General features: G+C 47.9%; 1 protein-coding gene across 1 annotated transcript in view; it reads left to right on the forward strand.

The window, feature by feature from the left end:
- The window catches only part of sult1st6 (sulfotransferase family 1, cytosolic sulfotransferase 6), a 49,325-nt gene that overhangs the window by 5,905 nt on the left and 18,281 nt on the right, over positions 1-25,139 (forward strand). Inside the window, exon 2 of the mRNA XM_038991595.1 lies at positions 1,520-1,648. Within this exon, the coding sequence (XP_038847523.1) occupies positions 1,520-1,648 (129 nt within the window). The remainder of the gene's footprint in view (positions 1-1,519; positions 1,649-25,139) is intronic.

Consider the following 25,139-nt stretch of genomic DNA (forward strand, 5'->3'; position numbering starts at 1 on the left):
TCAACGCATCTGGTCTCCAGTGCGTCTCCTCGGGCCGGCGTACATGGCACCAGCCTTACGCATGGTGTCCCCGGTTCGCCAGCACAGCCTAGTGCGGGCTATTCCACCTCGCCGCACTGGCCTGGCTACGGGGAGCATTCAACCAGGTAAGGTTGGGCAGGCTCGGTGCTCAAGAGCTCCAGTACGCCTTCACGGTCCGGTATATCCGGTGCCACCTCCTCGCCCCAGTCCAGTACCACCAGTGCCAACACCACGCACCAGGCTTCCTGTGCGTCTCCAGAGCCCTGTACGCCCTGTTGCTGCTCCCCGCACTAGCCTTGAGGTGCGTGTCCTTAGCCCGGTACCACCAGTTCCGGCACCACGCACCAGGCCTACTGTACGCCTCAGCAGGCCAGAGTCTGCCGTCTGCCCAGCGCCGCCTGCGCTGCCCGTCAGTCAGGAGCTGCCTGAGCCGCCCGCCAGTCAGGAGCTGCCTGAGCCGCCCGCCAGTCAGGAGCTGCCTGAGCCGCCCGCCAGTCAGGAGCTGCCTGAGCCGCCCGCCAGTCAGGAGCTGCCTGAGCCGCCCGCCAGTCAGGAGCTGCCTGAGCCGCCCGCCAGTCAGGAGCTGCCTGAGCCGCCCGCCAGTCATGAGCTGCCCCTCAGTCATGAGCTGCCCCTCAGTCATGAGCTGCCCCTCAGTCATGAGCTGCCCCTCAGTCCGGAGCTGCCCCTCAGTCATGAGCTGCCCCTCAGTCCGGAGCTGCCCCTCAGTCCGGAGCTGCCCCTCAGTCCGGAGCTGCCCCTCAGTCCGGAGCTGCCCCTCAGTCCGGAGCTGCCCCTCAGTCCGGAGCTGCCCCTCAGTCCGGAGCTGCCCCTCAGTCCGGAGCTGCCCCTCCGTCCAGAGGCGCCCATCAGTCCAGTGGGGTTAATTTGGAGGGTCGCCATTAAGAGGAGGCCACGGAAGCGAGGATTAACTATGGTGGGGTGGGGGCCACGTCCAGCGCCAGAGCCGCCACCGTGGACAGATGCCCACGCAGACCCTCCCCTATAGGTTCAGGTTTTGCGGCCGGATTCCGCACCTTGGGGTGGCGGGGGGGGGGGGGGGGTACTGTCACGTTCCTGACCTTATTTCCTTTGTTTAGTCTTTGTTTAGTTGGTCAGGACGTGAGCTGGGTGGGCATTCTATGTTTTGTGTTTCTATGTTGGGTTTGTTGTTTGGCCTAATATGGTTCTCAATCAGAGGCAGGTGTTTGTCATTGTCTCTGATTGGGAACCATATTAAGGTAGCCTGTTTTTCACTGTTGGTTTGTGGGTGATTGTTCCTGTTCGTGCGTTCATGTGTTTTATGTTCTCTAGTTCAGGACTGTAGCTTCGTTGGTTTTCATTTGTTTATTGTTTTGTTCGTATTTGAAGAAGTATTCTAATAAATATGGATACATTCCACGCTGCGCTTTGGTCCTCCTCTCCTTCAACTGACGAAAGCCGTTACACTTCTGGTAATTATATTTCAATTGGCCCCTCTACCTTTCCTGTCTCTCAGGAACCACGTGGACCCAGGAGATTGTGGACCTGCTGCTTAACAACGGAGATGCAGAGGTCGCAAGGAGAGCACCCACCGCCCTCCGAATCCCCTTCCTGGAGATCCACTCCCCCCCGCCCATCCCCTCTGGTGCGTGTGTGTGTGTGTGTGCTTTCTCATCCTACAAGCTGTTCAGAGCTCAATATCTATCATTGTAGCAGACCTGGGTCAAATACCTATTTTCAAATACTTCTTGCAATACGTTTTTTGCTTGAGTCTGCCTGGCGTGCCAGTTGGGCAGGGTTTGCAATTTTGGGAAGTTTCTATTAGGTTATTAAGCCAGTCAAGCTCAAATAGGCACAGATAAAGTATTTATAGGCAGAGATAAAGTATTATTTTCAAGCTTCTGTTCTATTTCTTCTTCCTACTTAGCTCAAATGCATCTCGTAACTCTGGTCCGCAGTGCAGTGCCATATGATGTGTACCCCACGGCTCACAAACCCAATTCCTGGAGGAATGTTTGGGCGCTGGTCTTAATAACAACCCGTTTCCTCTACCTTAATCAGAGTCAATGAGTTATTAACCCACAAACATCTCCCCCCAGTGTGTGTGTGTGTGTGTGTGTGTGTGTGTGTGTGTGTGTGTGTGTGTGTGTGTGTGTGTGTGTGTGTGTGTAAAAAGCAAGTACGGAGAACAAGGCCAAAATGACTTGTGCTGTGATTGCTACTTCTTAAGGAAGGTAAACCTCTGAATCTTTATTGAGTGTGCAACAGTGTTTTATGATGCACGACGGCTGACGCAACAAATATAAAGTTTACTTTATTGTTCATGGTCGAGAGGAAATATGCCTTTTTCTTTTTATCCACACGCACACACACACACACACACACTGCACAAAATGTTGTATTAGGCCTTGTATGGATGGATGATTTTGTAATATACTGTATCTGTCCTATTATGGCATCTATGACAGCAACATTGAGGCTATCTCCATTTTGAAGTAGTCAATTTCCTTCTTCTTTTGTGTTAAAAAAAAGAATAAAGCTGATAATGGTAATTTAACGCCACCTGCAGTGCTGGTGTCCTGAACCAAATATTGTATCGTTCAAGTATTTTGGCCACTAAATGGCAGTGATACAGCTTAAACACATTTACAAACCAGGCAACCCAACTTATCCTCTGCAGCATGGGTAACTCTGGGTCTTCCTTTCCTGTGGTGGTCCTCATGAGAGCCAGTTTCATCATAGCGCTTGATGGTTTTTGCAACTACACTGGAAGAAATGTTCAAAGTTCTTGAACTTTTCTGGATTGACTGACCTTCATGTCTTATGGAATCATGTAGTCACCAAAAAAGTGTTAAAGAAATCAAAATATGGGGAGCACGTGATGCCGCGGAGCTGAGCAGACGTTAACAAACCGAGCTCTTCAAAATGATCCTACTATTACCTAAATAACAACGTTGAAACAATATTATAACGTCGGCAGATAAACTGTTAAGTACTTACCTTCCCAAAGAGCCATGGACCTCCGGCCGAGAGGCAAGAAGGATGACCAAAACTTTGTTGAATCCCAAGATAATGATAACGCCACAGCTAGCAAGATTAGCATTTGCCCTCATAACTCAGACGACAGTTCTAGACTGTTGCTCTCAGCAGCCTCTTCCGAGTCTGCCGGCATGCTTGCTACATTTAAGCGCCAAGATGGCGTAGCAGTTCAGATGTTTTTGTCTTGTCGTGTCCCATGTATATATCTTTTTTTTCTTCGTATATATTTCGTATATATTTTTAACGTCAATTTCAACATACTCTTCTGCAACCCGCCTCGCCCAATGTGGTATGGATCTGCTATTTTCTATACTTTAGAATCGGAACCCCCAACAGAAGCTAGCCTGCTAACTAGCTACTAGCTAGTAGTCAGTTAGCCACTGCTAGCGGTCATCAGCTAACCTTAGCCCGGTCAACTCCTGCCAGTCTGCACAGCGCGATTCAACCCAGAGCATACCAGACTGCTTTTTCTCCACCAAATCTCCACATCTCCGGATTCCTACCGCAAGCTCTGAATCTTTTCACCTGGATCATCGCAGCTAGCTAGCTGCTATCCGAGTGGCTACTCCTGGCTAACGTCTCTGTCCCGAAGCAAGCACCAGTTATTCTGGAACTAGCCTCGTGCTAGGCCCATCTTAGCTGAAGAGGTCCATCAGCCACTCCTTGGGCTACAATACCTATTTTGCCAATTGGCCTGGACCCCTTTTACTGCCGACACCGAGCCCGCCGATCCATCACGACTGGTCTACCGACGTAATCCGCCAGAGGGGGTTTCAACAGGCTCCTCCATCGCGACGTCCCCTGAAGACCCATCCGCTTGCATATCGCGGGGACAATTCGATGCTATTGCAGTCCACCACAGGATGTTTTTGTGCTGGTCGAGGGCAGTCAGGTCTGGAGTGAACCAAGGGCTATATCTGTTCTTAGTTCTACATTTTTTGAAAGGGGCATGCTTATTTAAGATGGTGAGGAGATTACTTTTAAAGAACGACCAGGCATCCTCGACTGACGGGCTAAGGTCAATATCCTTCCAGGATACCCGGGCCAGGTCGATTAGAAAGGCCTGCTGGGGTGTTAAGCATACCCCAGTTTAGGTCACCTAACAGAACGAACTCTGAAGATAGATGAAGGGCAATCAATTCACATATGGTGTCCAGGGTACAGCTGGGAGCTGAGGGGGGTCTATAACAGGCGGAAACAGTGAGAGACTTATTTCTGGAGAGATTAATTTTTAAAATTAGAAGCTCGAACTGTTTGGGCATAGACCTGGAAAGTGTGACAGAACTTTGCAAGCTATCTTTGCAGTAGATTGCAACTCCTCCCCCTTTGGCAGTTCTATCTTGACGGAAAATGTTGTAGTTGGGGATGGAAATCTCAGAATTTTTGGTGGCCTTGCTAAGCCAGGATTCAGACATGGCATGGACATCGGGGTTGGCTTATTGTGCTAAAGCAATGAGTAAAACAAACTTAGGGAAGAGGCTTCTGATGTTAACATGCATGAAACCAAGGCTTTTTCGGTTACAGAAGTCAACAAATGAGAGTGCCTGGGGACACGCAGGGCCTGGGTTAACCTCCACATCACCCGAGGAACAGAGGAGGAGTAGGATAAGGGTACGGCTTTAGGCTATCAAAACTGGTCGTCTAATGCGTTGGGGACAGAGAATAAAAGGAGCAGATTTCTGGGCGTGGTAGAATAGATTCAGGGCATAATGTACAGATAGGGGAATGGTGGAGTGCGGGTACAGTGGAGGTAAACCCAGGCATTTTGTGATGATAAGAGAGGTTGCATCTCTGGACGTACTAGTTATGCTGGGTGAGGTCACTGCATGTGTGGGAGGTGGGACAAAGGAGTTATCTGAGGCATGTTGAGTGGGACTAGAGGCTCCGCAGTAAACTAAAACAATGATAACTATCCTAAACAACAATATACAAGGCATATTGCCATTTGAGAGAGACATAAAGCGAGGCATAAAGCAATCACAGGTGTTGATTGGGAGAGCTAGCTAAGACAACAACAGGTAAGACAACAACAGCTACTCAGCTAAGACAACAACAACAGGTAAAATAGCGATGAATGGGCAGAGAAGGTCAGTTAACTACTCACAGGGCCTGAGTTCGAGGCTGGGGCCAACAGATAAACAAAAAATAAACAGAATGGAGTACCGTGATTAATGAACAGTCCAGCAAGCATCAGCTATGTAGCCAAGTGATCATAGAGAGTAATCCGTGGTGAGTTTTACTACATTTACAGGAGAGTGCATCTTGGTTTTGTCAATATCCACTGGGAAAAGCAAATTAGTAGGCTTAGTCCCATTGCCCCCCCCCCCCCCCCCCCTCAAGCAGCCCTTATTGTGGACAGTAAATATTCAGCCATAAATGTCTATTCACAACGTTTGTTTTCAACTTAGAGAGCTCGTAGGTTTTAGTTTACGCCAAGGTTTAGCTAGTAAGAGCAAGATGGAAAGCGAGCAACATTTATCTCTACAAGTGTTTTCATGTTTGATTGTTGGGATTGTAGTTTTAGTCCGACAATCGGGTGGGTGGGGTTTATGTTTTTTTCTATGTTTAATGTTGTTTCCTTCCAAAAAAGACACATAGGTCACTTCAGTGTTCAAACTAAAGTTGAAACATTACCTGACAATTTTAATATAAGTGATTATACATTCGGTTACATATTTGAAACCCAACCCATGCTTAATCCACTAAAATATGTCACATTCAACGTAAAAGGTCTTAACAGCCCGGTTAAGAGGAAAATAATCTATACATACCTTAAGAAATTAAAGGCTGTAAGAAACACATCTTTGTCACGTTCCTGACCTGTTTTCTCTTGTTTTGTATTTATTTAGTTGGTCAGGGCGTGAGTTGGGTGGGTTGTCTATGTGTTGTTTTCTATGTTGGGGTTTTGTGTGTTCGGCCTGGTATGATTCTCAATCAGAGGCAGCTGTCAATCGTTGTCCCTGATTGAGAATCATACTTAGGCAGCCGGGGTTCACGTGTTTGTTCTTGTGTCAGTGTTTGTGCCACACAGGACTGTTTCGGTTTTGTCACGTTGGTTGTTTTGTATTTTGAAGTGTTTAGTCTATTTTCATTAAATAATGAACACTAACCACTCTGCGTTTTGGTCCTCTCCTTCTGTCAGCGAGGACAGCCGTTACAATCTTACAGCCAGTGAACACAAGAAATTGAAGAGGGAATGGGTAGGACAAGTTTTCACGTTCTCTTTTAACTCCAAAGCAAGAGGAACTGCAATTTTGATAAGTAGACACATCCCCTTCTGTGTCAGCAACACCATGTCTGATCCCTCAGGAAGGTTTGTTTTGGTACAGAGGCATATGTATTCAGAGTCTTGGACCCTATTGAATATTTATGCTCCTAACTACGATGACCATATGTTTATTCAGAATGTCTTCCTTCAGGTTGCTTAAGCACCACCAGGATGACTACTGGCAGGAGGAGATTAACATTTTTGTTTAGATACAGTTCTTGATAGGTCCTCTGATAAACCCTCCCTTCTTACCAAAGCCACCAAGCTCACCATGTCATTCATGAAGGATCTCAATTTACTGTGGGTGCATCTGGAGACAGACATACACACATACACGCATAGCTCAGTTTTTGTTATCAACCCAATTGTTTCATAGAGTGTTAGATACCAATTATCTCCCCAGGTTGCTTAGTGACCATTCTCTTCTGGTATTATAAATCTCCATTCCCACCAAGGTAAATGGAGCATATAGATGGAGACTAAATTCTACACTCCTGAAGCAACCTGAATTTTGTGCATTCATCAAAGAGCAGATCAATATTTTTACTTTGACAAACAAACCGTCCGCTCCTGACAGTTTCATTCTTTTGGACGCATTGAAAGCCTATCTGAGGGGACAGATAATTTCCTATACTAAAGGGTTGAAGAGAAAACACGGTGCGGAACTTCAAGTCCTTGAATCTGAAATCGCTGAGCTAGAGAAAACCTACCAAAGAGGCCCGACTAAAGACATATACAGGCTTTTGGTCAATAAAAAACTGAAATATAATACTCTGAACACGTATCAACCTGAGAGGGCCATTGCTAAATCGAAACAGCGTTACTATGAGCTTGGAGAGAAAGCACACAAAGTAAGAGGACAATTAATGCTATAGAAACTCTTACTAATGAGATATCTTTTGACACTTTTCTCTCCTCTTGTCACGATCGTCAAAGGGACTGAGAGAGGACCAAGGCGCAGCGCGTGGAAAGTACATCTTCTTTTTATTTAAAGAAGAAAAAATGAAACAAAACAACAAACCAGACGACCGTGAAGCTATACAAACATAAGTGCTGACACAAAACACTTCGACATAGACAATTCCCCACAAACAGCTAAAGCCTATGGTTGCCTTAAATATGGCTCCCAATCAGAGACAACAATAACCAGCTGTCTCTAATTGAGACCCAATTCAGGCAACCATAGACTTTCCTAGATACCTACACTCAACCATAGACACAGCTAGACTTCTATACTAAACATAAACCCAACTACTCTAATAAACCCCCTAAACCTTACAACCACCCTAGACACTACAAAAAACACATACATTCCCCATGTCACACCCTGACCTAACTAAAATAATTAAGAAAACAAAGAATACTAAGGCCAGGGCGTGACATAACCCCCCCCTTAAGGTGCGAACTCCGGGCGCACCAGCACATAGTCTAGGGGAGGGTCTGGGTGGGCTTCCGTCCACGGCGGCGGCTCCGGCACTGGTCGTGGTCCCCACCCCACCACAGTCACTACCCGCTTTCTTAACCCCACTGGAATAAGGGGCAGCACCGGACTAAGTGGCAGCACCGGACTAAGGGGCAGTACCAGGATAAGGGGCAGTACCAGGATAAGGGGCAGTACCAGGATAAGGGGCGGCACCAGGATAAGGGGCAGCACCAGGATAAGGGGCAGCTCCGGACTGAGGGACGGCAGCTCCGGACTGAGGGACGGATCCTGGCTGGATGACGGCTCTGGCGGATCCTGGCTGGACGGCTCTGGCGGATCCTGGCTGGACGGCTCATGGCTGGCTGACGGATCTGGCTGCTCATGGCTGGCTGACGGATCTGGCTGTTCATGGCTGGCTGACGGATCTGGCTGCTCATGGCTGGCTGACGGATCTGGCTGCTCATGGCTGGCTGACGGATCTGGCTGCTCATGGCTGGCTGACGGATCTGGCTGCTCATGGCTGGCTGACGGATCTGGCTGCTCATGGCTGGCTGACGGATCTGGCTGCTCATGGCTGGCTGACGGATCTGGCTGCTCATGGCTGGCTGACGGATCTGGCTGCTCATGGCTGGCTGACGGATCTGGACGCTCATGGCTGGCTGACGGCTCTGGCAGATCCTGTCTGGCTGGCGGCTCTGGCAGATCCTGTCTGGTTGGCGGCTCTGGCAGATCCTGTCTGGTTGGCGGCTCTGGCAGATCCTGTCTGGTTGGCGGCTCTGGCAGATCCTGTCTGGTTGGCGGCTCTGGCAGATCCTGTCTGGTTGGCGGCTCTGGCAGATCCTGTCTGGTTGGCGGCTCTGGCAGATCCTGACTGACTAACGGCTCTGACGGCTCGGGACAGACGGGCGGCTCTAATGGCTCTGGACAGACGGATAGCTCAGACGGCGCTGGGGAGACGGATGGCTCAGATGGCGCTGGGGAGACGGATGGCTCAGATGGCGCTGGGCAGACGGATGGCTCAGATGGCGCTGGGCAGACGGATGGCTCTGGCCGGATGAGGCGCACTGTAGGCCTGGTGCGTGGTGCCGGAACTGGAGGCACCGGGCTAAGGACACGCACCTTCAGGCTAGTGCGGGGAGAAGGAACAGGGCATACTGGACCCTGGGGACGCACATTAGGCCTAGTGCGTGGTGCCGGAACTGGTGGTACCGGGCTGGGGACACGCATCTCAGGGCTAGTGCGGGGAGCAGCAACAGGATGCACAGGACTCTGGAGACGCACAGGAGGCTTAGTGCGTGGTGCCGGAATTGGTGGTACCGGGCTGGAGACACGCACCATAGGACGAGTGCGTGGAGGAGGAACAGGGCTCTGGAGACACACTGGAAGCCTGTTACGTGGTGTAGGCACTGGTGGAACTGGACTGGGGCGGGGAGGTGGTGCCGGAAATACCGGACCGTGCAGGCGTACTGGTTCCCTTGAACACCGAGCCTGCCCAACCTTACCTGGTTGAATGCTCCCCGTCGCCCGACCAGTGCGGGGAGGTGGAATAACCCGCACCGGGCTATGTAGGCGAACCGGGGACACCATGCGTAAGGCTGGTGCCATGTATGCCGGCCCGAGGAGACGCACTGGAGACCAGACGCGTTGAGCCGGCATCATGGCACCTGGCTCAATGCCCAATCTAGCCCTACCAGTGCGGGGAGGTGGAATAACCCGCACCGGGCTATGAACACGTACAGGAGACACCGTGCGCTCTTCTGCGTAACACGGTGTTCGCCCGTACTCCCGCTCTCCACGGTTAGCCTGTGAAGTGGGCGCAGGTCTCCTACCTGCCCTCGGCCCACTACCTCTAAGCCCCCCCCCCAAGAAATGTTTTGGGCTGACTCACAGGCTTCCTACCGCGTCGTCGTGCTGCCTCCATTCGCCGGTATCCCTCCTCACACTGCGCCAGAGAATCCCAGGCTGGCTCCGGCACTCGCCCTGGGTCGATCGCCCACCTGTCGATCTCCTCCCACGTAGTGTAGTCCATATTACGCTCCCATTTCCATTCCTCCTTGCGCTGCTCCTGTTGCCGCTTTTCACGCTGCTTGATCCCGCATTGGTGGGGAATTCTGTCACGATCGTCAAAGGGACTGAGAGAGGACCAAGGCGCAGCGCGTGGAAAGTACATCTTCTTTTTATTTAAAGAAGAAAAAATGAAACAAAACAACAAACCAGACGACCGTGAAGCTATACAAACATAAGTGCTGACACAAAACACTTCGACATAGACAATTCCCCACAAACAGCTAAAGCCTATGGTTGCCTTAAATATGGCTCCCAATCAGAGACAACAATAACCAGCTGTCTCTAATTGAGACCCAATTCAGGCAACCATAGACTTTCCTAGATACCTACACTCAACCATAGACACAGCTAGACTTCTATACTAAACATAAACCCAACTACTCTAATAAACCCCCTAAACCTTACAACCACCCTAGACACTACAAAAAACACATACATTCCCCATGTCACACCCTGACCTAACTAAAATAATTAAGAAAACAAAGAATACTAAGGCCAGGGCGTGACACCTCTCTCAACCTCCCATGCCTGTCAGAGGAAGACAGAGAGAGCCTGAGTGAACAGTTCTCAGTCCCTGAATTGTTGGACGCCATTAAATCTTTACCTTCTAATAATTATCCTGGGGAGGATGGCTTCCCTCCAGAGTTCTATAAATAATTTAAAGGAGCTGTTGGTACCCTACCTTACGGAGGTACTTAAAAAAGCCGGGGAGGACAACTGCTTTCCAGAGTCTTTTTCTCAAGCGGTGACTACAGTAATTCACAAGAAAGGGAAAAACCTTCTAAAGTGAGCCTCCTGTAGACCAATCTATCTCCTTAATACAGATTGTAAACTGGTTACCAAGATGCTATCTAAGAGACTGGAGTCATGTCTCCCCATGTTGGTCAACCCAGATCAGACTGGCTTCATAATTGATAGATTGTCCTCCAATAATCCCAGAAGGTTCTTTGATATAATTCACCTTGCTAACAAAAACAAAATGCCTAGTGTCACAGTCTCCCTCAACATCCAAAAGGCCTTTGATAGGATCGAATGGCCATATCTCTTTTGCGTCTTGGAAAAGTTTGGTTTAGGCACCATGTTTGTACATTTGATAAAATCACTACAAATCTCCTTAAACTAGGATTGCTACCAATGGGATTACTTCCTCCTCTTTCTCTCTCTATAGGGGGAACAGTCAAGGTTGCCCAATTAGCCCCCACCTTTGCACCCTCGCCATCAAACCATTGTCTGAGGCCATTATAATGTGCCTTGACATACATGGCTTTGAGGCAGGCCCCCATACCCATAAATTATCACTTTTTGCGGACGACCTTATCTTATTTCTAACGAATCCAGAACATTCCCTCTCTTACTTACATAACCTATTACAGTATTATAGTTCTTTCTCTGGATGTAAGGTCAATTTGATAAAAGCCAAATCATACCATCAAGCATAAGTTTCCTTTTAGATGGTCGCCTATGGGCTTCACATATTTGAACATGATGGTGGATGGTAACCTGAACAACCTCTATAAACTCAATCTGGTCAGCTTGTTGCAAAAGGTGGAGGGTGACCTGTGTAAATGGATGGATTTGCCTCTCACTCTACTGGGTAGAATTAATGTAATTAAAATGAATGTCTTGCCCAGATTTCTATATTTGTTGCAATCTCTCCCCATCCCTGTGCCCGCAGCATTCTTTTCCTCTCTCGACAAGCTGACCAGATATTTTATATGGCACGGCAAAACCCCTAGGGTTAGACTGGACAAACTGACCCTTGACTACGGTCAAGGGGGCTTAAACCTCCCCAATTTCAGAATGTATTACTGGGCTGCGCAGTTTAGATTTCTGGCTCAGAGGTTTGACAATGGTCCTTCTCCCTCATGGTTGAACATTGAAAAGTTTGAGGTAAAAGAGGACTCTGGGGCATAATTATTTTACAACTGGGACAGGAAATCTATAAAAACTACCGCAGACAACCCTTTAATTATAAATTCTGTCCTGGCATGGTGTAACTGCATGAGCTGTTCAGACGAGAGGGATTTCTTTCCCCTAAAACCCCTCTATGGAACAATATATTGATTCCTATGTTTTTTGAGAATAGTAACTTTAGACCGTGGTCGGATAAGGGGATCACTCTTCTGGAACATTGTTATGAGGAGGGAATTCTTATGTCCTTCGAACAGCTGAAACAGAAATATCACTTGTCTAACAAGGACTTCTTTAGTTACCTACAACTACAACATTTTATTAGGGTGAATCTCAAGGGACAATGGAACCTACCTAAGATGATGCTCGTCGGATGTGGCAGGGCTGGAAAACTATTACGGACTACAAAGGGAAACCCAGACGCGAGCTGCCCAGTGACGCGAGCCTACCAGACGAGGTAAATGCCTTTTATGCTCGCTTTGAGGCAAGCAACACTGAAGCATACACGAAAGCACCAGCTGTTCTGGATGACTGTGTGATAGACCTTTAAACAGGTCAACATTCACAAAACCGTGGTGCCAGACAGATTACCAGGACGTGTACTCAAAGCATGCACAGACCAACTGGCAAGTGTCTTCACTGACATTTTCAACCCCTCCCTGACCGAGTCTGTAATAACTACATGTTTCAAGCAGACCACCATAGTCCCTGTGCCCAAGGAAATGAAGGTAACCTGCCTAAATGATTACCTCCCCGTAGCACTCGCGTCGGTAGCCATGAAGTGCTTTAAAAGGCTGGTCATGGCTACATCAACAGCATCCTCCCGGATACTGTTAGGGTTCGTTACTTACGTCCTTCTTTGTCAATCATTGGTTCATTGGTGAAATTAGCATTATGACAATATCTTTAATTAAATCATTCAAAAACCTTTATTAATGCAATTGCAGACAGAAGTTGACAAACAGGAACATAGCACGCATGTTTCTGAGTAAGTTCTGCATCAAACAAAAGGTCTCCAGTGGTTTTATTAAACCCTAAGTCGCGCCCTGGTGATGTCACTGCCTATATCATCATCCTCTACTCCTGGGACCAAAACCATGCCTACAAAGCTGTATAAACAGGGCCTTTATTGTTAGCTAAACACTTAGCAATAAATGTCCCCTTCCCCCAAAGTTGACCTATTGTGGAATGTTTACCTAGTCTTATCTCCTTCACTCCCCTGCAGAGTTCTGTCTAAGGGCCTCTTTATACTGAGGAGGAGAGAGAGAAAACTAAAATACAAATGTAGAACAATACTAAACTTCTACAATGAATATATCTATTGTTAATCAGTAGTCTAAAACCCTGTAACTGTAAGGAGGGAGGGGTCTTTTAACCCCTCCCCTTCTATTAATAAAACATAAGCATAATACATTATTCTAATACACCAAACATTTGGGTACAACCCTTTTTATGACCCCTAGGTGAACCCGACAATACCCTAGACCCACTCCAATTTGCATACCGCCCCAACAGATCCACAGATGACGCAATCTCAATCGCACTCCACACTGCCCTTTCCCACCTGGACAATAGGAACACCTATGTGAGAATGTTGTTCATTGACTACAGCTCAGAGTTCAACACCATAGTGCCCACAAAGCTCATCACTAAGCTAAGGACCCTGGAACTAAACACCTCCCTTTGCAACTGGATCCTGGACTTTCTGACGGGCCTCCCCCAGGTGGTAAGGGTAGGGAACAACATGTCTGCCATGCTGATTCTCAACACTGGGGCCCCTCAGGGGTGTGTACTTAGTCCCCTCCTGTACTCCCTGTTCACCCACAACTGCGTGGCCAAGCACAACTCCAACACCATCATTAAGTTTCCCGGTGACACAACAGTGGTAGGCCTGATCACTGACAGCAATGAGACAGCCTATAGGGAGGAGGTCAGAGAACTGGCAGTGTGGTGCCAGGACAGCAACCTCTCCCTCAATGTGAGCAAGACAAAGGAGCTGATCGTGGACTATAGGAAAAGGCGGGCCGAACAGGCCCCCATTAACATCGACGGGGCTGTAGTGGAGCGGGTTGAGAGTTTCAAGTTCCTTGGTGTCCACATCACCAATTAACGTTCATGGTCCAAACACACCAAGACAGTCATGAAGAGGGCACAACAAAACCTTTTCCGCCTCAGGAGACTGAAAAGATTTGGCATGGGTCCCCAGATTCTCAAAAAGTTCTATAGCTGCACCATCGAGAGCATCCTGACCGGTTGCATTACCGTCTAGTATGGCAACTGCTCGGCATCTGACCGTAAGGCGCTACAGATGGTAATGCGTACGGCCCAGTACATCACTGGGGCCAAGCTTCCTGCCATTAGGGACCTATATAATAGGCGGTGTCAGAGGAAAGCTCATAAAATTGTCAGAGACTCCAGTCACCCAAGTCATAGACTGTTTTCTCTGCTACCGCATGGCAAGCATCAAGTCTAGGACCAAAAGGCTCCTCAAATGGTCACCGGACTATTTACATTGACACCCCCCACCCCCACCCCCACCCCCACCCCCTCCATTTGTTTTATACACTGCTGCTACTCGCTGTTTATTATCTATGCATAGTCACTTCACCCCTACCTACCCCTGCACAATGACTCGGTACTAGTACCCCCTGTATATGGCCTCGCTATTGTTATTTCATTGTGTTACTTTTTATTATTTTTTACTTTAGTTTATTTGGTAAATATTTTCTTAACTCTTTTTGAACTGCACTGTTGGTTAACAGCTTGTAAGTAAACATTTCACTGTAAGGTCTACACTAGTTGTATTCGGCGCATGTGACAAATAAAGTTTGATTTGATTTGATTCTTTGTGAGTCATTGGAAAATCTCCCTGGTCTTTGTGGTTGAATCTGTGTTTGAAATTCACTGCTCGACTGAGGGACCTTACAGATAATTGTATGTGTGGGGTACAGAGATGAGGTTGTCATAAACATTTGTTTTGTTAAACACCATTATTGCACACAGAGTGCGCCCATTGAATGTCATTATAGAATAATGTATAAATGCATCCTCCAATTGCAACTTCACGTCAGCTTATGCCCAAACATATTGTCTCAAGAACGTTTTCTATTTTTAATACCATCAACACACCATCAAACACCAAGTTATGCATACCTACTGTAATTTCAAAATAGGCCATCATCATTCTTCACGTTTTACCGGTGAAACATCAAACTGCATCTGCATGCCAATCATTTGATCTCAATCATTTCATTGAAATCGATGGCCCTGAACGAACTTTATCTGGAAACTGGAAACCACACACCCTGAGGCTGCATTCATCATAGCTGGGGATTTTAACAAGGCTAATCTGAAAACAAAACTCCCTAAATTCTATCAGCATATCGATTGTGCTACCAGGGCTGGTAAAACCCTGGATCATTGTTATTCTAACTTCCGCGACGCATATAAGGCCCTCCCCCGCCCTCCTTTCGGAAAAGCTGACCACGACTCCATTTTGTTGCTTCCAGCCTACAAACAGAAACTAAAACAAGAAGCTCCAGCGCTCAGGTCTGTTCAACGCTGGTCCGACCAATCTGACTCCACGCTTCAAGACTGCCTCGATCACGTGGATTGGGATATGTTCCGCATTGCGTCCAACAACAGCATTGACGAATACGCTGATTCGGTGAGCGAGTTCATTAGAAAGTGCATCGGCGACATAATACCCACAGCAACGATTAAAACATTCCCAAACCAGAAACTGTGGATTGATGGCAGCATTCGCGTGAAACTAAAAGCGCGAACCAATGCTTTTAACCAGGGCAAGGTGACCGGAAACATGACCGAATACAAACAGTGTAGCTATTCCCTCCGCAAGGCAATCAAACAAGCTAAGTGCCAGTATAGAGACAAAGTAGAGTCGCAATTCAACAGCTCAGACACAAGAGGTATGTGGCAGGGTCTACAGTCAATCACGGATTACAAAAAGAAAACCAGCCCCGTCGCGGACCAGGATGTCTTGCTCCCAGACAGACTAAATAACTTTTTTGCTCGCTTTGAGGACAATACAGTGCCACTGACACGGCCCTCTACCAAAACCTGCGGGCTCTCCTTCACTGCAGCCGAGGTGAGTAAAACATTTAAACGTGTTAACCCTCGCAAGGCTGCAGGCCCAGACGGCATTCCCAGCCGCGTCCTCAGAGCATGCGCAGACCAGCTGGCTGGTGTGTTTACGGACATATTCAATCAATCCTTATCCGAGTCTGCTGTTCCCACATGCTTCAAGAAGGCCACCATTGTTCCTGTTCCCAAGAAAGCTAAGGTAACTGAGCTAAACGACTACCGCCCCGTAGCACTCACTTCCGTCATCATGAAGTGCTTTGAGAGACTAGTCAAGGACCATATCACCTCCACCCTACCTGACACCCTAGACCCACTCCAATTTGCTTACCGACCCAATAGGTCCACAGATGACGCAATCGCAACCACACTGCACACTGCCCTAACCCATCTGGACAAGAGGAATACCTATGTGAGAATGCTGTTCATCGACTACAGCTCAGCATTTAACACCATAGTACCCTCCAAACTCGTCATCAAGCTCGAGACCCTGGGTCTCAACCCCGCCCTGTGCAACTGGGTACTGGACTTCCTGACGGGCCGCCCCCAGGTGGTGAGGGTAGGTAACAACATCTCCACCCCGTTGATCCTCAACACAAGGGTGCGTTCTGAGCCCTCTCCTGTACACCCTGTTCACCCACGACTGCGTGGCCATGCACGCCTCCAACTCAATCATCAAGTTTGCGGACGACACTACAGTGGTAGGCTTGATTACCAACAACGACGAGACGGCCTACAGGGAGGAGGTGAGGGCCCTCGGAGTGTGGTGTCAGGAAAATAACCTCACACTCAACGTCAACAAAACAAAGGAGATGATTGTGGACTTCAGGAAACAGCAGAGGGAGCACCCCCCTATCCACATCGACGGGACAGTAGTGGAGAGGGTAGTAAGTTTTAAGTTCCTCGGTGTACACATCACGGACAAACTGAATTGGTCCACCCACACAGACAGCGTTGTGAAGAAGGCGCAGCATCGCCTCTTCAACCTCAGGAGGCTGAAGAAATTCGGCTTGTCACCAAAAGCACTCACAAACTTCTACAGATTGTAACGATCGTCTATAGGTGATTGAGCGGACCAATGCGCAGCGGGTGCTGAATACATAATGAAATTTAATGAAGATCCAACCAAAACAGAACACTGACAAAATACAAAACAAATAAACGACGTGAACGAACGAGACAGTACCGTGTGGTGCACAGACACAGACACAGCAACAATCACCCACAAACAAACAGTGAGAACAGCCTACCTTAATATGGTTCTCAATCAGAGGAAACGTCAAACACCTGCCTCTAATTGAGAACCATATCAGGCAACACATTAAACCCAACATAGAAACACAATACATAGAATGCCCACCCCAACTCACGCCCTGACCAACTAAACACATACAAAAACAAGGAAAACAGGTCAGGAACGTGACAGAACTCCCCCCTCAAGGTGCGAACTCCGGGCGCACCACCTAAAGTCTAGGGGAGGGTCTGGGTGGGCATCTGTCCACGGTGGCGGCTCCGGCTCCGGACGTGGTCCCCACCCCACCATAGTCAAACCCCGCTTCCGTAGCCTCCTCCAAATGGCCACCCTCCAAATTAACCCCACTGGATTAAGGGGCAGCACCGGACTAAGGGGAAACAGCGGAATGAGGGGCAACACCGGAATGAGGGGTAGCTCCGGACTGAGGGGCAGCTCCGGACTGAGGGGCAGCTCCGGACTGAGGGGCAGCTCCGGACTGAGGGGCAGCTCCGGACTGAGGGGCTGCTCCGGACTGAGGGGCTGCTCATGGCTGGCTGGCGGCTCTGGCTGCTCATGGCTGGCGGAAGGCTCTGGCTGCTCATGGCTGGCGGAAGGCTCTGGCTGCTCATGGCTGGCGGAAGGCTCTGGCTGCTCATGGCTGGCGGAAGGCTCTGGCTGCTCATGGCTGGCGGAAGGCTCTGGCTGCTCCTGGCTGGCGGAAGGCTCTGGCTGCTCCTGTCTGGCGGAAGGCTCTGGCTGCTCCTGTCTGGCGGAAGGCTCTAGCGGCTCCTGTCTGGCGGAAGGCTCTAGCGGCTCCTGTCTGGCGGACGGCTCTAGCGGCTCCTGTCTGGCAGACGGCTCTGAAGGCTCATGACAGACGGGCGGCTTTGAAGGCTCAGTACAGACGGGCGGCTTTGCAGGCTCAGTACAGACGGGCGGCTTTGAAGGCTCAGTACAGACGGGCAGTTCAGGCGGCGCTTGGCAGACGGACAGCTCAGACGGCGTTGGGCAGACGGGCAGTTCAGGCGCCGCTGGGCAGACAGCAGACTCTGGCCGGCTGAGGCGCACAGGAGGCTTGGTGCGTGGTACCGGAACTGGAGGTACTGGGCTGGAGACACGCACCACAGGGCTAGTGCGTGGAGGAGGAACAGGGCTCTGGAGACGCACAGGAGGCTTAGTGCGTGGTGCCGGAACTGGTGGTACCGGGCTGAAGACACGCACCATAGGGCTAGTGCGTGGAGGAGGAACAGGGCTCTGGAGACGCACAGGAAGCCTGGTGCGTGGTGTAAGCACTGGTGGTACTGGGCTGGGGCGGGGAGGTGGCGCCGGATATACCGGACCATGCAGGCGTACTGGCTCCCTTGAGCACTGAGCCTGCCCAACCTTACCTGGTTGTATGCTCCCCGTAGCCCGACCAGTGCGGGGAGGTGGAATAACCCGCACTGGGCTATGTAGGCGAACCGGGGACACCATGCGTAAGGCTGGTGCCATGTATGCCGGTCCGAGGAGACGCACTGGTGGCCAGATGCGTTGGGCCGGCTTCATGACATCCGGCTCAATACTCAATCTAGCCCTGCCAGTGCGGGGAGGTGGAATAACCCGCACCGGGCTAAGCACACGTACAGGAGACACCGTGCGCTTTACCGCATAACACGGTGTCTGCCCGTACTCTCGCTCTCCACGGTAAGCTCGGGGAGTTGGCGCAGGTCTCCTACCTGACTTCGCCACACTCCCTTGTAGCCCCCCCCCAAGAAATATTTGGGCTTGACTCACAGGCTTCCGTGCTAGCCGCGTACCCTCATAACGCCGGTTCCTCTCTCCGGTTGCCTCTGCTCTCCTAACTGCCTCCAGCTGTTCCCATGGGAGGCGATCTCTTCCAGCCAGGATCTCCTCCCATGTGTAGCAACCCTTGCCGTCCAAAACTTCCTCCCATGTCCATTCCTCCTTCTTGCGCTGTTGCTGCTGCCCGTTAACCCGCTGCTTGATCCTTCGTTGGTGGGTGATTCTGTAACGATCGTCTATAGGTGATTGAGCGGACCAATGCGCAGCGGGTGCTGAATACATAATGAAATTTAATGAAGATCCAACCAAAACAGAACACTGACAAAATACAAAACAAATAAACGACGTGAACGAACGAGACAGTACCGTGTGGTGCACAGACACAGACACAGCAACAATCACCCACAAACAAACAGTGAGAACAGCCTACCTTAATATGGTTCTCAATCAGAGGAAACGTCAAACACCTGCCTCTAATTGAGAACCATATCAGGCAACACATTAAACCCAACATAGAAACACAATACATAGAATGCCCACCCCAACTCACGCCCTGACCAACTAAACACATACAAAACAAGGAAAACAGGTCAGGAACGTGACACAGATGCACAATCGAGAGCATTCTGTCGGGCTGTATCACCACCTGGTACGGCAACTGCACCGCCCGCAACCGCAGGGCTCTCCAGAGGGTGATGCGGTCTGCCCAACGCATCACCGGGGGCACACTGCCTGCCCTCCAGGACACCTACACCACCCGATGTCACAGGAAGGCCATAAAGATCATCAAGGACAACAACCACCCGAGCCACTGCCTGTTCACCCCGCTATCATCCAGAAGGCGAGGTCAGTACAGGTGCATCAAAGCAGGGACCGAGAGACTGAAAAACAGCTTCTATCTCAAGGCCATCAGACTGTTAAACAGCCACCACTAACATTTAGTGGCCGCTGCCAACATACTGACTCAACTCCAGCCACTTTAATAATGGGAATTGATGGAAATGTATGTAAAAATGTATCACTAGCCACTTTAAACAATGCCACTTAATATAATGTTTACATACCCTACATTACTCATCTCATATGTATATGTATATACTGTACTCTATATCATCTACTGCATCTTGCCATCTTTATGTAATACATGTATCACTAGCCACTTTGAACTATGCCACTTTATGTTTATATACCCTACATTACTCATCTCATATGTATATACTGTACTCTATACCATCTACTGCATCTTGCCTATGCCGTTCTGTACCATCACTCATTCATATATCTTTATGTACATATTCTTTATCCCTTTACACTTGTGTGTATAAGGTAGTAGTTGTGGAACTGTTAGGTTAGATTACTCGTTGGTTATTACTGCATTGTCGGAACTAGAAGCACAAGCATTTCGCTACACTCGCATTAACATCTGCTAACCATGTGTATGTGACAAATAAAATTTGATTTGATTTGATTTGAAATATGCATTTAGATCGTCTGGAATTACTGTTTTGTAAGCATATTAGAGCAGATGGTGTTAACAAATTCGGATGTATATAGCCTTCCTGTATTTTGTTTCAATCCAAGTACATTCTGCGAAGTGGCATGTGGTTGAGTTTTGGCTGCATTTTTTGGGGGGGGGTTTGACTATTCAGCTACGCTATGTATCCTAAAATACCGTAAGAAATTAGGTGGTGTTTTTGGTGTAACAGTAACATTATAATATATACTATTATATTTGGTTCTGTTATGTTGAATACTAATGAATCATTATATGATCTTCGAAGACATTGATTCAGCTTTGATCTAAATTGACTAAACCAGCACCATTGTAAGAAGTTACATAGCAACTATCTGGCAGCACTACACCCCTGCTTCTGCTGCACCGAACGAAACACACCTACAGTAATAGGCTATTTGCAGAAGGAAACATTTCTGGTTGGTCTCAGGGAATGTAAAACATTTAGGGAGACTTTTAAAACGGGATTGAGTGACGAAGCAGCAAATACAGTGCTATGAAAAAGTATTTGCCACCTTTCTGATTTTTGCATATTTTTTATACTGAATGTTATCAGATCTAGAACCAAAACGTAATATTAGATAAAGGGAACTGGAGTTTACAAATAACCAAAAAATTATACTTGTTTTATATATTTCATTAACAAAGTTGTGCAACACCCAACTCCACTGTGTGAAAAAGTAATTGCCCCCTTACATTCAATAACTGGTTGTGCCAGCTTTAGCTGCAATGACTGCAACAAAATGCTTCCTGTAGTTGTTGATCAGTCTCTCACATCGCTATGGAGGAATTTTAGCCCACTCTTGCATGCAGAACTGCTTTAACTCTGCGACATTTTGTAGGTTTTCAAGCATGAACTGCTCGTTTTAAGTCCTGCCACAACATCTCAATTGGGATTAGGCCTGGACTTTGACTAGGCCATTCCAAAACTTCAAATGTTTAACCACTTTCATGTAGACTTGATAGTATGTTTTGGATCATTGTCTTGCTGCATGAAACAGCTGCGCTTCAGCTTCAGCTCACAGACGGATGGCCTGACATTCTCCTTTAGAATTCTCTGATACAGAGCAGAATTCATGGTTCCTTCTATTAAAGCAAGTCGTCCATGTCCTGAGGCAGCAAAGCATCCCCAAACCATCACACTACCATCACATTACCATCACGCTTGACCGTTGGTATGAGGTTCTTACCATGGAATGAAGTGTTTGGTTTTCACCGGGCATGACGGGACCCATGTCGTCCAAAAAGTTATACTTTTGACTAATCTGTCCATAGAACAGAGTTTTGATGATCATCTTGGTTCTTCCAGGTGCCTTTTCGCAAACTTGAGTCAACTTTCTGGACAAGATTGGTCCCAATATGAATTAAGGTAACTGATTAGTAAGGAATACCCCTCACCTTGACGGACTGGGATATGTTCCCGGGTTGCCTCTAAGAATAGCATTGACGTATACACGGACATGATGACTGAGTTCATCTGGAAGTGTATAGGGGATGTTGTTCCTACTGTGACTATTAAAACCTACCCAAACCAAAAAACGTATTTAGATGGCAGCATTCACGCAAAACTGAAAACACGAACCATCGCATTTAACCATGGCAAGGTGACTGCGAATATGGTTGAAAACAAACACTGTAGTTATTCCCTCCGTAAGGCAATCAAACAAGAAAAACGTCAATACAGAGACAAAGTGGAGTCGCAATTCAACAGCTCAGACACGAGACGTATGTGCCAGGGTCTACAGACAATCAAGGATTACAAAGGGGAAAACTCAGCCGTGTCGTGGACACCGACATCTTCCTACCAGACAAGCTAAACACCTTCTTCGCCCACTTTGAGGATAACAGTGCCACCGACGTGGCCCGCTCCCAAGGACTGTGGGCTCTCCTTCTCCGTGGCCAACGTGAGTAAAACATTTAAGCATGTTAACCCTTGCAAGGCTGCCGGCCCAGACGGCATCCCTAGCCCGTCCTCAGAGCATGCAGAGACCAGCTGGCTGGAGTGTTTACAGACATATTCAATCTCTCCCTATCCCAGTCTGCTGTCCCCACTTGCTTCAAGATATCCACCATTGTTCCTGTACCCAAAAAAGCAAAGGTAACTTAACTAAATGACTATCGCCTCGTAGCACTCACTTCATCATGAAGTGCTTTGAGAAGCTAGTTAAGGATCATATAACCTCCACCTTACCAGACACACTAGACCCACCTCAATTTGCATATTCTCCCAATAGATCCACAGATGATGCAATCGCCATCGCACTGCACACTGCCCTATCCCATCTGGACAAGAGGAATACCTATGTAAGAATGTTGTTCATTTACTATAGCTCAGCCTTCAACACCATAGTACCCTCCAAGCTCATCCTCAAACTCAGGGCCCTGGGTCTGAAGCCCACCATGTGCAACTGAGTCCTGGACTTCCTGACTCCACTACGCTGATCCTCAACACAGGGGCCCCACAAGGGTGCGTGCTAAGCCCCCTCCTGTACTTTCTGATCACCCATGACTGCGTGGCCACGCACGCCTCCAACTGAATCATCAAGTTTGCAGACGACACAACAGTAGTAGGGCTGATTACCAACAATGACGAGGCAGCCTACAGGGAGGAGGTGAGGGCCCTGGCGGAGTGGTACCAGGAAAATAACCTCTCCCTCAACGTCAACAAAACGAGCTGATCGTGGACTTCAGGAGACAGCCGAGGGAGCACGCCCCTGTCCACATCAACAGGACAGCATTGGAGAAGGTGAAAAGCTTCAAGTTCCTGGGCATACACATCACTGACAATCTGAAATGGTCCACCCACACAGACAGTGTGGTGAAGAAGGCATAACAGAGCCTCTTCAACCTCAGGAGGCTGAAGAAATTCAGCTTGGCCCCTAAGACCCACAAACTTTTACAGATGCACAATCGAGAGCATTCTGTCGGGCTGTATCACCACCTGGTACGGCAACTGCACCGCCCGCAACCGCAGGGCTCTCCAGAGGGTGATGCGGTCTGCCCAACGCATCACCGGGGGCACACTGCCTGCCCTCCAGGACACCTACAACACCCGATGTCACAGGAAGGCCAAAAAGATCATCAAGGACATCAACCACTCGATCCACGGCCTATCATCCAGAAGGCGAGGTCAGTACAGGTGCATCAAAGCTGGGACCGAGAGACTGATTAACAGCTTCTATCTCAAGGCCATCAGACTGTTAAATAGCCATCACTAGCCGGCTACCACCCTTTTATTCAACCCTGCACCTTAGAGGCTGCTGCCCTATGTACATAGACATAGAATCACTGGTCACTTTAATAATGGAACACTAGTCACTTTAATGTTTACATACCTTTTACTCATTTAATATGTATATAAACTGTATTTTAGTAAATTCCAACCCCCCCCTACATTCGTCCTAATATTTATATATCTCTTCAATCCATTTTTTTACTTTTAGATTTGTGTGTATTGTTGTGAATTGTAAGATACTACTGCACTGTTGGAATTAGGAACACAAGCATTTCGCTACACCCGCAATAACATCTGCTAAATATGTGTATGTGACCAATAACATTTGATTTAATTAGATTTTTGAATTGATTTGTTGTATACAGTGCATTCTGAAATTATTCAGACCCTTTGACTGGTTCCACATTTTGTTACGTTATAGCCTTATTCTAAAATTGATTAAATTGTTTTTTCCTTCATCAATCTACACACAATACCCCATAACGACAAAACAAAAACAGTTTTTTAGATTTTTTTGCAAAACAATTCAAAAATACATTTACATAAGTGTTCTAAAATGGATTGTCAACTGTGGGACCTTAAATAGACAGGTATGTGCCTTTCCAAATTATGTGCAATCAATTGAATTTACCATTTGCAAAAATTTCTAAAAATCTGTTTTCACATCGCCATTATGGGGTATTGTGTTAGATTGATGAGGGAAATGGTTTTTTAATACATTTTAGAATAAGGCTGTAACGTAACAAAATGTGGAAAAAGTCAAGGGGCTGAAAACTTTCCAAATGCACTGTAGGTCTTAATTTAAACTAAAACCAGCAGACACTAGGCCAAATAGGCTCAGATCCTCAAAAAGTTATACAGCTGCACCGTTGAGAGCAACTTGACTGCCTGCATCATTGCTTGGTAAAGCAACTGCGCTACAGAGGGTTGTGCGTACGGCTCAGTACATCACTGGGGCCCGAGCTCCCTGCTATCCAGGACCTCTATACCAGGCGGTGTCAGAAGGAAGGCCCTAAAAATGTTCAAAGACTCCAGCCACCCAGACTGTTCTCTCTGCTGCCGCACGGCAAGCGGTACAAATGCACCAAGTCTGGAACCAACAGGACTCTGAACAGCTTCTACCCCCAAGCCATGAGGCTGCTAAATAGTTAACCAAAAAGCTACCCGGACTATCTGCATTTTGCATTTTGCTCTAACTCTACTGACATACACTGCTGCTACTGCTTATTATCTATCCTGTTTTACCCCTACCTATACTGTATGTACATATCTACCTCAAGACATAGACTAAACTACAGTGCCTTGCAAAAGTATTCATCCCCCTTGGCGTTTTTCCTATTTTGTTGCATTACGGACTGTATTTTAAATAGATTTTTATTTGGATTTAATGTAATGGACATACACAAAGGAGTTTAAATTGGTGAAGTGAAATGGAATAAATAACTTCAAACAATTCTAAAAAATAAAAAACGGAAAAGTGGGGCGTGCATATGTGTTCACCCCCTTTGCTATGAAGCCCCTAAACAAGATCTGGTGCAATCAATTATCTTCAGAAGTCACATA

Source organism: Salvelinus namaycush, chromosome 4 (assembly GCF_016432855.1).
Source record: "Salvelinus namaycush isolate Seneca chromosome 4, SaNama_1.0, whole genome shotgun sequence".
NCBI lineage: Eukaryota > Metazoa > Chordata > Actinopteri > Salmoniformes > Salmonidae > Salvelinus > Salvelinus namaycush.